We start from the raw sequence: 14,673 nt of genomic DNA, 5'->3' as shown, positions 1-14,673 counted from the left end.
CAGGAGTTGGCTGGGCAGCCTCTTGCTAAATACTCAGCTGCAGATCTTGCCAGTGGAAAGTCTTCCTCACAAGGAAACCTTTTGAACTTGCAGTAGCAGGGGAGGAAATTGGATTAAACATAGTTAACCTGTCCTCCAGAATAGGATGTTTTGGGAAGTTCATGAGTTTAGAAAAGACTTCCCACAACAAACCCACAGATCATATTTCCTGCTCAGTTTGTGACTAGCACACTGAGTAGGACAGGGACTCTCTTGGGAGAAAGATAAAAACAAATGGTCACGTCATATAAAACAGCACTATGCAGTTGCTACTAAAAAAATTGTCTTGGCATCAAGAGCAGTTTCCACATGTACTACACTATAGTAGGAGGCAGCAGGATGAATTTGGGCTGGCTGGCACCTCAGAAAGGGTGGGATGTTTCTAGGACCAGAGATGGATCAGTTATATATCTAATTTATTTAATTCCTTTACTCAGACATCGGAGAATCTGAGACATTTAATTTTCTATTACTGAAGAACTCTTCCATTGTTTCCATTAGTTTCATCAGGCAGAATTTCTTTAAGCATCTCATAAGTACTCATAAGAAGCACATTTGCTGATCTCCTCTGCATGCACATGAAAAAAATGTTTTCTAGTATAACTGTTTTAAGGCACTCAGCAGAGCTAGCATAATTTAGAAACTGTACAGAGTGCACGTGCCAGAAAGGGATTGTTTTGTGCCCAGGAGAGACTACATGCTCATTTACAGAATGAACAACCACTGACAAGAAAAGAACATGTTTTCTATTTTTTGCTCATATGCTAACTTTTGAGATGATAAGTATATGGCAAAGGAATGCATATTAAAGCTTGTTTCTTTAATGCTGCTCTGCCTTTTTGTCTTCTCTTTCTGACATGCAGGCTATGATTATTGCTTTTACATCTGACATGATTCCTCGTCTGGTTTATTACTGGTCCTTTTCGGTCCCTCCTTATGGGAGTTACAGCAGTCACACTATGAAGGGCTATATAAACAGCACACTTTCTCTCTTCAATATATCAGACTTCAAGAATGCAAGCAAGCCTTTTTCCCCTCGGTTCGGGAACCTTACGACATGCAGGCAAGTGTCAAATAAGCATCTGTCATTTCCAATGTAGAAAATAATGGTTTTTATATCTAAGCCATCTAGTTCAGTTAACAATGTCCCATAAGAAATATTAAAACACAGGAAAACTTATTTTGAATGGCAGAATGGAGTGGAAATATTCACCCACAACTTAGAGCTACTCAGAAAATTCTTCTTTTAATTTGGCTTTCTCCTAACTGGTAGTTAAAAAAAAAAAAAAAAATCAGTAAAATGGCAAAAATACGACATTTCAGCCAAATGTGGCACATCTTGCAGACATGGTTTTACCCCCGAGAGCAGCTCCCCGAGGCAGCTGTTCGGGACACATGGAGCAGGGCCGTGCCGTGCTCCATCCTCTGGCCACAGCGCCGTACTGCAGATGCAGGGAGCAGCTCCCGACTTCCCTGCTTTGCTTCCAGGTACCGGGACCTCCGCTACCCCCCTGGCCACCCGCACCAGTATGAGCACAACATATACTACTGGCATGTCATTGCAGCCAAGCTGGCTTTCATCATTGTCATGGAGGTCAGTGTGTGGGGCTTTGAGCATCCTTATTTAGTCTCTTCACTTCCTGCAGAAAATCCTTCGGAGGCATTCGGTCCAGCCACAGCTATCAGATGTGTGCTAGCATGAGCAAGAATTTGGGACATGTAAATTAATTAGAAAAACAATTCCCTGAAATTACGACATCAGCTGAGGACTGCCCCACATATCTGCAGCCTCTTTTCTCAAGAACTGTAGAATAATTTTTAATAGCAGAAATAGAATACAGGCACTTAGGAGGAGGTTTGCACACAGCATACTGAATACATATACATGTACGTAATACAGGTGCAATGCATGGCAGAGTGAAGTCTATAAAGACAGCCATTCTAAGAAGTGAGTCTCTAGATGATCATCAAAAAGCAATTGCTCCTTCCTCTGCTGCTGCAACCTAGGCTTATGAAAGATGGGAATCAGTCCAAGATGAAGAGAGAAAGACATTGGGTATTATTTAATTATAAAATGTATTTAGGGCCTGATCCTGGGAGTACTGAAGTCATCAGAAACTGGTCAGAGCAAATTTCCTCTGTCAGAGAAAAGTAATTGCCCCAGAGTCATTTGAAGAAACCTAACAAAATCTTGGGGGAGACTATAACCAGTGTTTCCATGTGGGAGGGAAGCACTGTGTACCAGTGGGTTTCCCCAAAGCAGGCAGTGGAGTCCTTGCTCAAATCAGGACTGGAAAGTCAGAAATTCTTGTTTATCACATAATTATTCTATCTTACTAGTCCTACCTTTTAAAAATATTTTTCTACCGTGTTAGATACTCGTACTGAATCAGCTCAGAGTCTTAAGACAAAACACATTTCATTTATAATTATAATAATGTCTTGTTCAGCCTGACTGACATTTTTTCATTTTCACCTTTCCCAGCATGTCATATACTTTGTGAAGTTTATTATTTCATATATAATTCCGGATGTATCACAAAAGACCAAGAGCAAAGTCAAACGAGAGAAGTACCTCACACAGAAACTATTGCATGAGAATAATCTCAAAGGTGTGACAAAAAACATGGGCAAAATAGCTGACAAAATCATCAAAGGAGCAGACAGCACTTTCCGACCTAAAGATGAATAAGTACTTTTTCATGTGGTATAACAGTATTAGACAACTAATACCTATCCAGATATTACCAATATCTATCAAGCACTTTGGATTTACTAAACATTGTTTCTTGCAACTCTTACATTCTCATTTACCAGCTTCCCTTGGACAAATGCAACCATTGCAACGCAGATAAGAGTTATCATTTTTTTAAACAGCCTTTTAAGGCATATTAAAAAAAAAAAAAAAAAAAAAAAAAAAAAAAAAAAAAAAAGATGAAGGTGGAAATTATTTATCCTCTTAAGAAGATGCAGATTAATTCCCAAACACCTAGGCTGCTTTCTACTTCTTTAGGCATCAGCTATTAGATAACTAGTCTGACTTGAATAAAACCTTAAGAACAAGAATGATTTATTCCAAGAATACCATCGCATCGAATGAAGGCGTTTTGATTGCTTGCTAATGAAAACCTCAGCTATAAAATGAAGAGGAAAAGCCAAACGTGAAGAAAAAAAGAAAGAAAATACAACTCAAAATCCCACTGTTAAGCCATCGGAATTGACATACTAAGCATGGTTGTTTGCTACTCTGAATTAGCCATGCATACTGAGACTTAAATGGATAACAAGATATTTCAATTAATCATGGACTTGGATCACAAAAAGCAACAGGATTGTAAGCCCATCCTGTTCATCAATCTCTGTGTAAACAGGAGAATTGCCTTTGAAATCAGTGCATACAAACTGACCTTACAACACTCCAAGTGAGTAGAAAACTCAGGCATTTTATCTTTCCCCAGTCAATGTACTTTCCTTAGTTCACTCACCCATTCTGACCTAAATGCTCATAGCCTTGAAGGTCTCCCACCTGCAAAAGCAATAAGTGTTAAACGTCCTTTTACATACAAAATCAATATTTGTGGAGGGCTGTCTTTTGCTTTTCTCTCACACCAGAACCTGCTCTTCCCTGAGGTTTTGTCACAGGACAAATGTGCAGCTGGACATTTGGATACAACATTGTGTGATAAAATGAATTCTGACAAGACTATGAATCTATTGAGATCAGAGATTGGAATAAACCATTTAATAGGCCTTAATCATCCTATGAAGCTTTAAATAATATGGAAGGATGTCAGAGGTGTGGACACATGAGCTACAGCCATCAGTCGTCTTCAAATCAGGCTGCCAATCTGTTTACTTATTTTGGCTCCAGCTGCATACTGGGAATTAGAGAACTACAGATTAGGCATGTATGTGGAGAGCTATTTTGTGCCTCAAGCAGTGATGTTGCAGATTATTCACTTGCTTTTTCTTTTAAAAGTTTTAATGGACCAATTTATATAAATTGTGAAAGCCAAAACATTTTTTAAAAAGCAAAATATGCCTGTACTCTATAAACCAGGTGATTATTTTATGTTTGTAATTTTGTACTCTTCTTAAATGCAATAGAGAAATTTTGGGCAGTTTATTCATATAGCTTTTTTATGTATGCAGTCCATTTGCAGAAACTAACATTTAGAAGATGTATTTTATCCAGTCAATAATCAGAAGGAATTAAACATATGAATTTTGCAGAAAAATCTCCAAATACTGAGTGCCATGTAACTCAAGCTTTTTGAAGCAAACCCTGCAGAATCACAAGATCCTTCAGACTGGAAAAGACCTTTAAGATCATCAACTGCAACCATTAACCTGACACTGCCAAGTCCACAACTAAACCATGACCCTGAGTGCCACATCTATGTGTCTTTAAAATGCCACTCTGAGCCTGGCTGTCCAGCCAGTTTTTATCTAGTGAACAGTAGGTCTGCCCAAGCTGTGAGCAGATCAGCACCCATTCAGCCCCAGGGACTGTGTCTAAATGGTGCAGCAGTCTCACCAACCATTTCCCCTTGGATTCTGAGGACTGTATCCTGCTCCCTGCCCCTGTATCCCAGACCTCAGGGGGCTGGGTGCTCACATCCAGTAAAGGATTGAGAGTCTCCTTAGCCCTTCTTTTGTCTCTAATATGTTTATAGAAATATTATCTTTTGAAGCAGTAGCCAGATTAAGTTCTAGTTGGGCTTTGGCCCTTTTAATTTTTCCCCTGGATAACCTCATAGCATTAGTCTTCCTGAGCTGTCTGCCCCTTCTTCCAAAGGTCATCAGATCTCCTTTTTTTACCTGAATTCCAGCCAAAGTCCTCTATTTAGCAAGAGTGGTCTATTCAGCAAGGGTGGTGTTTTCTTCTTTTCTATATTTCCAGGGATGGAGACTCTACAACCTCTCTGGGCCACCTGTGCCACTGCTCAGTTACCCTCACAGTGTAACAGTGAAAAAGTGTTTCAGTTTATGCCCACTGCCTCTGGTCCTGTCACTGAATAATAGACCAAACTTTCAGTTAAAAAATCAAGTTTTGTCCAAAAAACTGTTTCAAGGAACAATTTTAGTGAAGCACTCAGGATTTCCCTGTGCAAAATGAGTTGGGTTAGAAAGGACATTCAGCTCCTTTCATACTTGGAGCTTTTGATTTTAGCTTTCAACTGGACCTTTCTCATTTGTAGTTGTGTTCAGATGGAAACACATTATTCCCTCATCAGTGATCACAGCACAGTGTGCCTTAAATACCTTTCCAGGTGTGGTGTTAGAGAGCTGGGGCAGGTAAGGAGGCATCTTGTGATAAGGAGGAAAAATGCAGCACAAAATGAACCATTTTGGGTAATTTTTTGGTCTTAAGGAAGCTCTTTGAGAGTTAAAGAGAATAGGAAACAAACTAATTGTCATACTGTGAGCAGTGGCAGAGCTTAAGGCTGATTTTCAGGAGTGCCTAGACTTTTGCTCCTTGCTTGATACCTGGGGATCCTCCAAGTTGTTTCTTCCTACATCAGTTGGCATAATTTCCTAAAGGAGGAGTTAGCCCTCAGTGTCATAAAGAGTTTATATTCCTGCCTTTAAAATAACAATTAAAAAACCTGCTACATCAGCAAAGCCTATGTGCCTATGGCTTGGGCTCCTCCCATAATAAAATCATAATCAGCCCTGAGTGTGTTTCTATGTAATCTTTTTTGTTCAGATGACAAATGTGCTTTTGAAACTTGTCTTCCACTTGTCTCCATTTTCTGGGAGACATCACAGACTAGTGTGGGCCCACATGGATTGAGTTCCTTTTGGTTCAAACTGACCCAGAAGGCAGCTTTAAGATATGCACTTAAGGGTCACTGACAGGCACTTAGTCTGCAGAGCTGAAACCAGAGCTGGGCTGAAGAGAGTGGTGAGCTCTGCATGGGCATCACCCAGCCAACATTACCTTTTTGCTCAGGTGATTTGCTTCTGAAATGCCATGCTCCTTGCTAATGTATCTGTAACATTTCATTTCAGAAGGCATTACATCAGGAATTCAGTTAGGTTTGCCATGTGCTCAGTGTTACTCACAGCTGAGTTCTGAATCAGAGAAAGAAGATGGAAACCAACACAGTGCCTAATAATTGCATTTTAATAGTTTGATTTAAGCTGTGCAGTTTCTGATGCCTCTGCCTCCAGCTGCTGAAATATGCTCTGCTTGCACGCAGGAAGCTCTGCAGAGGCATAAGAGCAAAATGCTGGGGGCCAGTTGCCAACATATGAGTATTTGTATTTTTTTTTTTTTAGGCTTGGTCATTTTAATTAAAGATATGCTTGAAGGGAAAATCAGTATTTAAAAGTATATAAAGTCTGAATCCATTTTACCTTTTTTCTACACTTGATATGTAGGCCAAACTTTGTACAGATCTATTGCAGTCAGGGTGAACTTGGACCAGTGATCATTTCATTGCCTTAACAAGCACCATAAATTACTATCACCACTGTTTTAGACTCTGTGTATGTCAACAACATTCAGAATGTAAGAGTGGATTTTTTGTATTTTTTCTAAGAATGTTTGCAATTAGTTTCGGAATATTAAGATTTCTTTATATTTATTGTCATTAAATAAAGTCTATTTTAAAATACCAATACCTCTGATGTTGATTAGTGTTGTTTTTCCTTGAATGATACTGCTGCTGCCAAATGCTACACTTAAATATTTACAGTGTCATCCCTGTCTAATTTCCATATTCATCCTCTTTTTCAATCTTATTCCATTAAACTGTTACTAGTGCTGAAATTTATCTCCTGTGTTTTTCTGCATCCTAGATGGAAGTCATTCCTTTCAACATCATGTTGATGACAAGGACCATTATGTTCTCATACAAATAAACAGTTTAGGTCTTTATAACCTTTCACTCCTGTCATGATAAACCCTGTGTTATGTTTCAGTGTCATCATTTATTTCTTCCTCTGGATCAAGTCTGGGATGCTCCCACCCCCAGGCAGTCCACTCTCTCTCTCCCTGCCATCCCAACCATCAGTTCTCTGCTTCTGCTCTGGGTCCTGCTCTCTGCTACGAGGAAATCCTCTCCTAAAACTCAGAGAACAGAAAGGTTAGAGGGTAGTTTTAAACAGAGACCTTTTTTGCACTGTGGTGTGTTTGTTTTTATTTCACATAGAGATTCACAGGATCTGCTTTCAGCAGCTTTATGATAGCTGTAGAAGCAGAAGTACTACCACTTCTGACCTGTTTTCTGCTGACTGGGCATCTCACCAATGCCAGTACCCACATTGCCCTGCCACTCTTGCTTCAATTTGGATTTGTCAGAGCAAGAATAGAAGAATCTTTAGAATAAAGCATAATAAGGATTATTGTCCTACAAGCAGAAGGATATAGTATCATCACTGCCCAAATCCATATGAGGATTGTGCAGTTTTAAATTGACTTATACATTTAAAACTGTTCAAACAACAGGCTTTAGTTATTTTTCTACTTAATATACGAATAGTCAAAGCATAGCATTTTATTTCTGGTGATGCTAGAATGTAATTCTTTCTGTCATAGAGTAGATGAAGTGCACTTATTTTGAATAGTCAGTATAAACCAAATGAAAGCACACTGTGTTCTGCCCCACCTGGAACACCCAACCCTGTTAATGTGCTCTGCCTGCACATCACCAGAGATGTCAGCAAAGGTATGAGCAATTCACACCAAGTCTAGATTTTTCTCTGGTATGCCTACCTGTCATTTCCAGTCTATTACATAAGGCTGCTTTTCCAATACAGGGAAGCAAGTGGTGGTGTCTGCAAGTTTTTATTTTTATTTGCATTTTTGTGGACCTCAAGCATGGAACAGTAACAGGTATGCAAAACACTGAAAAGATATGGATGCAGTTTGTAATAAATAACCTCAACACAGCTTGAAGCAATACTTTTCCCATAAGAAAATAATGTGTTTAATAGCCTGATAGTAATAAAATATTATTTTTTGGAAAACTGAAGAAAGTGACTTTTATTTACTAGCTGGAAGTGTCTCAAAACAAGAGTCTTTTAAAATTGCTTTCTACAATTTCTGCCATATATTCCAATACATCCTGTAAAAGCAGTGCTAATTGCTGAGATTAAAGTTACGGTTAATCAGTCAGGAATTATGTCAATTGTATCAAAATGTACTATACTGTAAAAATATGTAGGCTGTGATAATATCCTAAATGCTGAAGAGAAAGAAAAAGAAGAAAAAGTACACAACACACAACTGAGGAACAAACCCCACTGCATTCCACAGTGCAGCATGCACAGGCCAGGACACCAAAAAGCACCTCCAGCATATGAAGAGAGAGTTGAGGGGATGACAAGGTAGGGGGAGAAATTCACAAATTGTGTGACACAAGAGAAATTACAACCAACTCTGATAGCATTAATGCAGTGTCAGGGCAGGCAATGTATTTGTATGCTATCCATGTATGCCTCTCACATAATTTCTCAGCTTTTTGAGAAATTGTGATGCCCACAAGTGCCTACATCAGCTGTGCTGGGAGCCACAGGCACCTGCAGCTATCACCTTACCTCCCATTCTCTGGGATCCCACCTGGTCTCCTGTTACAGCTACACTGTGATCATTCATGCAGTCCTGCTCCAAACCAGTCTGGCTGCTCAGAGTGAGCACTAACCTGGGAGCCTCTCTGGATGGGCACTGCAGGATCTTTGCTTGCTGGAGCCAGGCAAGCCAATTGTGACCAACACCCCCAGCTTGGCATCTGTCCATCCCCTCCACTGAGGATTGAGGGTGCTTGGGGTTTTACAGAGCTCACAGCCAGGATGCCAGGGGTTAAGATCATTTGTCCTGTGAAAATATTTTGGCAGCCATGCCAGCATAAGGAGGCAGGGGCTCTGCCTTCCCCCTGCCACCCTGGAGCTGCCTCCTGCCAAACCCCTGTGTTTGTGCAGCTGTCCACGGGCAGGGAATGCAGCCACTGGCATGGATGGATGTGCTGGCAGGGTGGCCCTGCTGGAATGCGTGGCTGTGGCCACATGGGCAGCCTGACAGAGGGTCATGCAGGGTGGCAAGTAGAGATGAGATGGTGGGAGAGGTAGCCCAGCTTCGGGGAAGGCTCTGGCCCAAAAATCTACCAAAACACAGCCAAACAGGCTCCTCATCCCGTAGTTATTTTAATGAGTTAAGAAAAGAGGAGCTTGCCTGCCTGCCTAAGCTGGTTACACAGATGAATGGGCAGGGCTGTGCCTTTAAGAATCCCCTGCATAACTGCAAACAAGCAGGTCTGGTCTTGGCACCTGCTCTGTGTCCTCTGAATATCCCTATTCAGGTGTAGCTATTGTGCTTCGAGCTCAGGCTTCACCTGAAGCCAAGTGAATTTTCCAAGTTCAGACATGCTGTCTGTGTGTGCTCATATCTTTAACTATATAGGAGATTATAGAAATGGCTAAAAATTCACAGAATCAGGCCCTTTATTATTGTCCTAATCGTGGTTTTGCAAAAAATACAGCATTGCTCTATCAGAGATTGCCAAAATGTCACCTGGGCTCTGAAAGCCCCAGGACAAAGAGGGAGTTTCGTGACAGCAACCTGCAGGAGCCAGCTGTGCAGCCTGGGACAGAGGTGACACCAGGCAAGGGAGTTTGCAGGAGGTTTTGGAAAGAGGCAGAGGTCACAGGGTGAGAGCAACAGCAGCCCCATGCACAGCCAGGCAGCCTCTGGTTACAGCACTGACAGCTATGCAAAACAAGGACTGAAAACCTCAGCCATATCTGCTGTTAATTAGTAACCACTTAGACCTGGGAAAGGCAAAAACTGATCTGCCTCTCCTGGAGTACTGTACTTCCAGATTAATGATAGGTTATAGACCTGCTACTGCTCATAGCAGCTTGCTTTTTAAAAGACACTAAAGCATTTCTATTTATCTCTTAGAAAGGTAAATGCACATGAGCATTGTATCACTGGTTTTGCACATGACTACAAATAAAAGAAGGGCTGAATTTGTGTTTTTCATAACACAAAGCTTTTACTGAGAAGCCTAAATAAATTTTAAAAAATTTAAAAAGAAAAAAAAAAAAAAAAAAAGGAAGAAAAAGTGCCAAACTGATTTTCTTTTCTTGTCAGCCTACTCCTGTATTTTTTCCCCAGTGATCTGTAAGGGGGGAAAAATGTCACCATCCCCCAAGAGGAGCCATTAACAAATCCCTTCTTATCTTGCAGTTAAGGTAATGTCATCTTATTGACAGTGCAGCAGAACAAACAATGTCTTATTGAAAGCTCCAGTGCTGGAGGATTTGGGCTGTCTTCAGAATCTGAGACCCAGTAATGAAAACAAAACAAGTTTTACTGCTAAATCTGAGACAATGTCTGCTCTAGTCCTCCAATGGCCTTAGCAGTCCTGGGCACAGAAAGGTGTGCATAGTTCACTGAGGTATCACCCACACCACAAACAGTCAAGTACACAGACCTTACTACAAGAAATATGCCCAAAGCAGCAAGCAGTAAAAGTATGATCTATGGTATGTATGGGAACAGTGCTGGAACTTTTCCACAACACTGTACTTGACACATAGATTAGCCTGGAAATACAGGTCCATCAATTTCTTACAATCTGATTTAGTCTTGTCAGAGTCTATGACAAATTATTTGCTGATATCCATACCTCATCAAATTCTTCAGATCAGCTGCAGATATTTTTGATGAGCAAACATGAGTTGGTGATCTGACTTTTGGTTGTTATGTCTGTGCATGATCTTGTTAAAATTATTAATGTACCTTTGTTTTTAGATAGATTCACCTTCTTGTAGCCTGCTCTCAGTATCTTGTGGGTACAAAGAGTATTTTGCAACCCAGATATCAGAGTTAGGTCCATTGTATACATATGCCTTTGTACAGATGAAAAATCACTCAGTTACAGAAAATGTAACTGTGCCCCTCAAATTCACCCAAGGAAAGGGGAAACAAAAATGCAGAAAACTGGTTGTTGTAGCACTGAAACCTACAGCTTCAAATATTCTAAACCACCCCTGTCAGAGTTCAAGCACATCCTCTGTCCCCTGCACATTTTTAAACTATCACTTGTGTTTACTTGGCATCCTGAAGAATTAGCTCAAGATGCAAAACTGGGAGAGCTCTAACTAGAATCATATAAACACTGAATATTCTTCAACCAGCACATCACAGGGCCAGTGGACACAGCTGCTGGTGCACAGAAAGAGCAGGGCACCATGTCATGGCACAACAGGTGGCACAGAAAAACCCACATGGAGTGCTTTAAGGTCTTGAATATCCATGTCCTGGTGTCCTGGCTGGGGAGATGGAAGAGGCAGCTAAGTGGGTCTAACAGATCTCTACTACCTAGGAGTCATCATTCTCTCTCTCCATCAATCTTCACTGTGCACAGAATTCCTCAGGTCCTTTGTGAAGGTGATTCAATTGTTAACCCAAGACAAAATTCCCCCATTTTTATCGATTCAATTTTGTTCTGGATAAGTAATCCTGGTTCATTACAGATCCAAACACCACCAGAACCACAGCAAGAGGTGAAGGAAGGCACAGTCAAAAACTGGGGGATCAAACCTGCCCTATCAGGGTTTATGATGTATTAGATCATCTGAGCCCATGGAATGAACTGAAGTTCTCAAAGTTCCACTACTTCACAGAATAGTTACCTGGTTTGCAAATGCTTTTTATTTTTTTTTTTTTTTCTGTTTTTATTTTTGTATTTATAAAGTCAATGCATCACATCTATACAGCACATATATAATAGACTAAGACAGAAAGTGAACATACATTAAGAAAGTGTTCAATTTATCATTTTTAAATTTAACAGATCTTAGATTAAATACATTGTTGAGTAAACAAAGATTAATATTAAATCTTGTTTATGCTAAAGCAGGAGAAAGCAATATGTGATATCTTCTTAACTTGTGAATATGTATCTTCAAAATGCATCAGTCAGACCAGAAGGAAAGTGCAAGGGGAACAAATCCAAGCCCCCTGAGGAAGCTAAACATCTACCAAGGCTTGGCCAGGAGAATGTTGAAGGCCTGTGACTGAGCAAGTACTGTTCTGACAACTGGCTTCTCAAAAAACCACTAATAATGCTGAGAAACATCTGTCTCAATAATACCACTTCCATTTTTCAGATACCCCTCTTCAATTAAAGATGAATTCTCAGGAAAATAAAAACTTAAGAAATATTAAAACAGATATTTTAATAGACAAAGAAATTCTTAGAATAATGAGTCAGGACATTCCCAGTGGCTCTTCTCTCATATTTTCTACCATAGGTCCTACATGGGGACTAGCAGCTTTGTGCAACACCTTCCCAGATTATTCCTGATTAAATGGGCAGGAGATGATCTGTAGGTTCAGACAGCCAAGCTCAAAGAGACTATATTCAGCATGGTGGCCAAGAAGGTCTCCAAATTTCCTCTTCTTCACCCTGGATTAAGATATAAGCATGTCCAAACCTCAGTTCTGAACTGGAAAGGTTTTCCTTCCATCCAGCTTCAGAAGTGCCTGATTTGCACATATTGCATAATAAACATCCTCTTATTTGTCTGGCTTTTGCAAAAATTAGAAACACCCAATTTTCCCACTTAGATATCCCATAATGAGTCTCATTTGTGCAAAAATTCCCAAACCTTTGCTTTCTCTTGTTGCTTATGGTTGTTACTTGGTATTCAAAAGAAGGAGGACTGACTATACTTGTATTTTGTAGCTCATGATCACAACAGCCTCAGGGCAGTTCTTCTCTGCCCCACTCTGGTGTGTTCTCAGCAGCAAAAATCTCATAAGAATCCAGCAACCCCCACATCTAAATCCAACATCTGGCTCCAGTCAGCCTCAGACATAAGCCTAAACGCCACTCTGTTTTATCATCCTTTTTTTGCTTTATCTTTCCAGTGTTACAGGAGTTTAATCTCTAAACATACACATTCCCTGTCTTTAAATACCAACAGTCTCATCTGGCTTACCTATAGTTAAACCATTATTAGAGTAACTTAATTTCATTTCACAAATACGTTATATAGTACAAAAAAACCCCACAAATTAATGTGTGGCTATTTGCATTGATTTAATTTATTTCTGTTGTCTGGCCTTAAATAGGATTGTGATTTGAAAAGTCAGGGTATACTGTAGATAAAATTTTTGATTGTCTAACAGTGGAAAGGTTAGAAAACTGTAAACACATAATCTGAAAAAGATATTTATTACTTTACTTTAAGAATCTCCATTATTCAGTTCATAGGCCCCTTAAGTCCATGTTATCTAATGAATTATCTTCAATCATACTGGCAATACATTAATGGAAATGTTACATTTAGTCAAAATTTGTAAAATTATTACAAATAAGTCTAACCTGATCTTTTTAACAATTTTCATTGCAGGAACATAAGCTGCAACACAGCTATTCTTGATGCAGACAGTTTTCCTAAGAAAATATTCCATGTTTGGTATAGCCAAGTATGACAAATCCCTCCTGCTCCTTTTTCTCCAAAAAAAACCACAGGAGGAGTTGTTAGCACTCTATATTTTCAAAGAATCTTCTCAGCCAAGTACATTTCAATGAAGGATGAGCTTCTCCAAAGCCTTTGGAAATGTACTTTGCAGAAAGATCAGAAGAGCCATCTTTTTCCTCCCTTAACTTGACTGACACAAAAGAACCTGGGCTATATTGCCTTCCAGGTCAAGAAGGTGCATCTCCATTCAGTCTCAGTGAAACAGGACATTGGTGAGGATTTTTATTTTCAAATAAAAACTGCAGAGAAGATAATCCAAATTATTAACGAGCTTCAGATATACTAAAGAAACAAATGAAATACCACATACATTAATTTCTAAATGATCATAAGTAAAGAAACACCAGAAAGGACACCAGTAATCTGGTGAACAGTCCCTTGCCCTTCTCTAGAAGATCCTGTCTCTAAAATGACACACAAATGCACGGTCTAAGAGTTTTTTTTTTTCCTTCTTATTGTAAAACTTTATAAACAAATGTCTTAAAGTAATGTCTGTGAAGACAAACTTAACTTGTAGGTTGATACTGATCTCCTGAAGAAGCAAGGGGCAGGGCTGGGGTCGGAGCATTCCTCCCCAGCTTGGCTGATGGCACCAGCACTTAAAAACACAGTAAGGAAAATGGGCAGGGAAGGCAGAGGGAGAGGCGAGCCAGAGGGCCAAGTTTCACCTAAATCAGCATGATAATCACATTTCTCCACTGAACACTGTCCTTAAGAGAGGTTGTTCTGAGCCTGCTCCTTAATAAAGGGGATAATAGCTCATGAGAACAACAATCACAGGAGTGATTTTTCTAGTCAGCTTTTGTTCTTGTACTTGGCCAGTTTATGTGCAGCCTAAGGGTATAAATAGAGATACTATAGAGGGGATTAACAGGCTTTCTCTCTAGCAGGGCTCATGTGCCAAAGCGATGACTCTATTAGCTTTGTTTCCCCTCAAAGGTTTGCTTCACTCAGAAACCAGCACAAAGGCACCAAACTCCTTCTGGGGCCCCATTTATTCCCCTGAAGAGAAGGGAGGCCTCACTTGTGGATCTACATACTTTGGTGTTTTTCCTTCCATCTAGGATAACCCAACCAAGTTTTCTACCTCTCCTTTTAAGGCCACAGTCAGAGACAAGGCTTCTGTGGGGA

General features: G+C 40.0%; 1 protein-coding gene across 2 annotated transcripts in view; it reads left to right on the top strand.

Annotated features, from left to right (window-relative positions):
* Positions 1-6,666, top strand: part of ANO6 (anoctamin 6) — a 67,392-nt gene extending 60,726 nt beyond the window's left edge. The window contains exons 18-20 of one of the 2 annotated variants that reach the window (XR_013774038.1): positions 903-1,106; positions 1,528-1,633; positions 2,525-6,666. Coding sequence is in view for 1 of the 2 variants with exons in the window: in XM_079304152.1 (XP_079160278.1) it covers positions 903-1,102; positions 1,528-1,633; positions 2,525-2,731 (513 nt within the window). In the remaining variant the exon portion in view is untranslated. The remainder of the gene's footprint in view (positions 1-902; positions 1,107-1,527; positions 1,634-2,524) is intronic. The other variant, XM_079304152.1, reaches the window with a different exon arrangement.
* The last annotated feature ends 8,007 nt before the right edge of the window (positions 6,667-14,673 follow it).

The sequence above is a fragment of the Erithacus rubecula genome, assembly GCF_903797595.1.
Source record: "Erithacus rubecula genome assembly, chromosome: 4".
In the NCBI taxonomy this organism is placed as follows: domain Eukaryota; kingdom Metazoa; phylum Chordata; class Aves; order Passeriformes; family Muscicapidae; genus Erithacus; species Erithacus rubecula.
The sequence above is the reverse complement of the archived record's forward strand: the minus strand, read 5'-3'. Positions and strand labels throughout refer to the sequence as shown.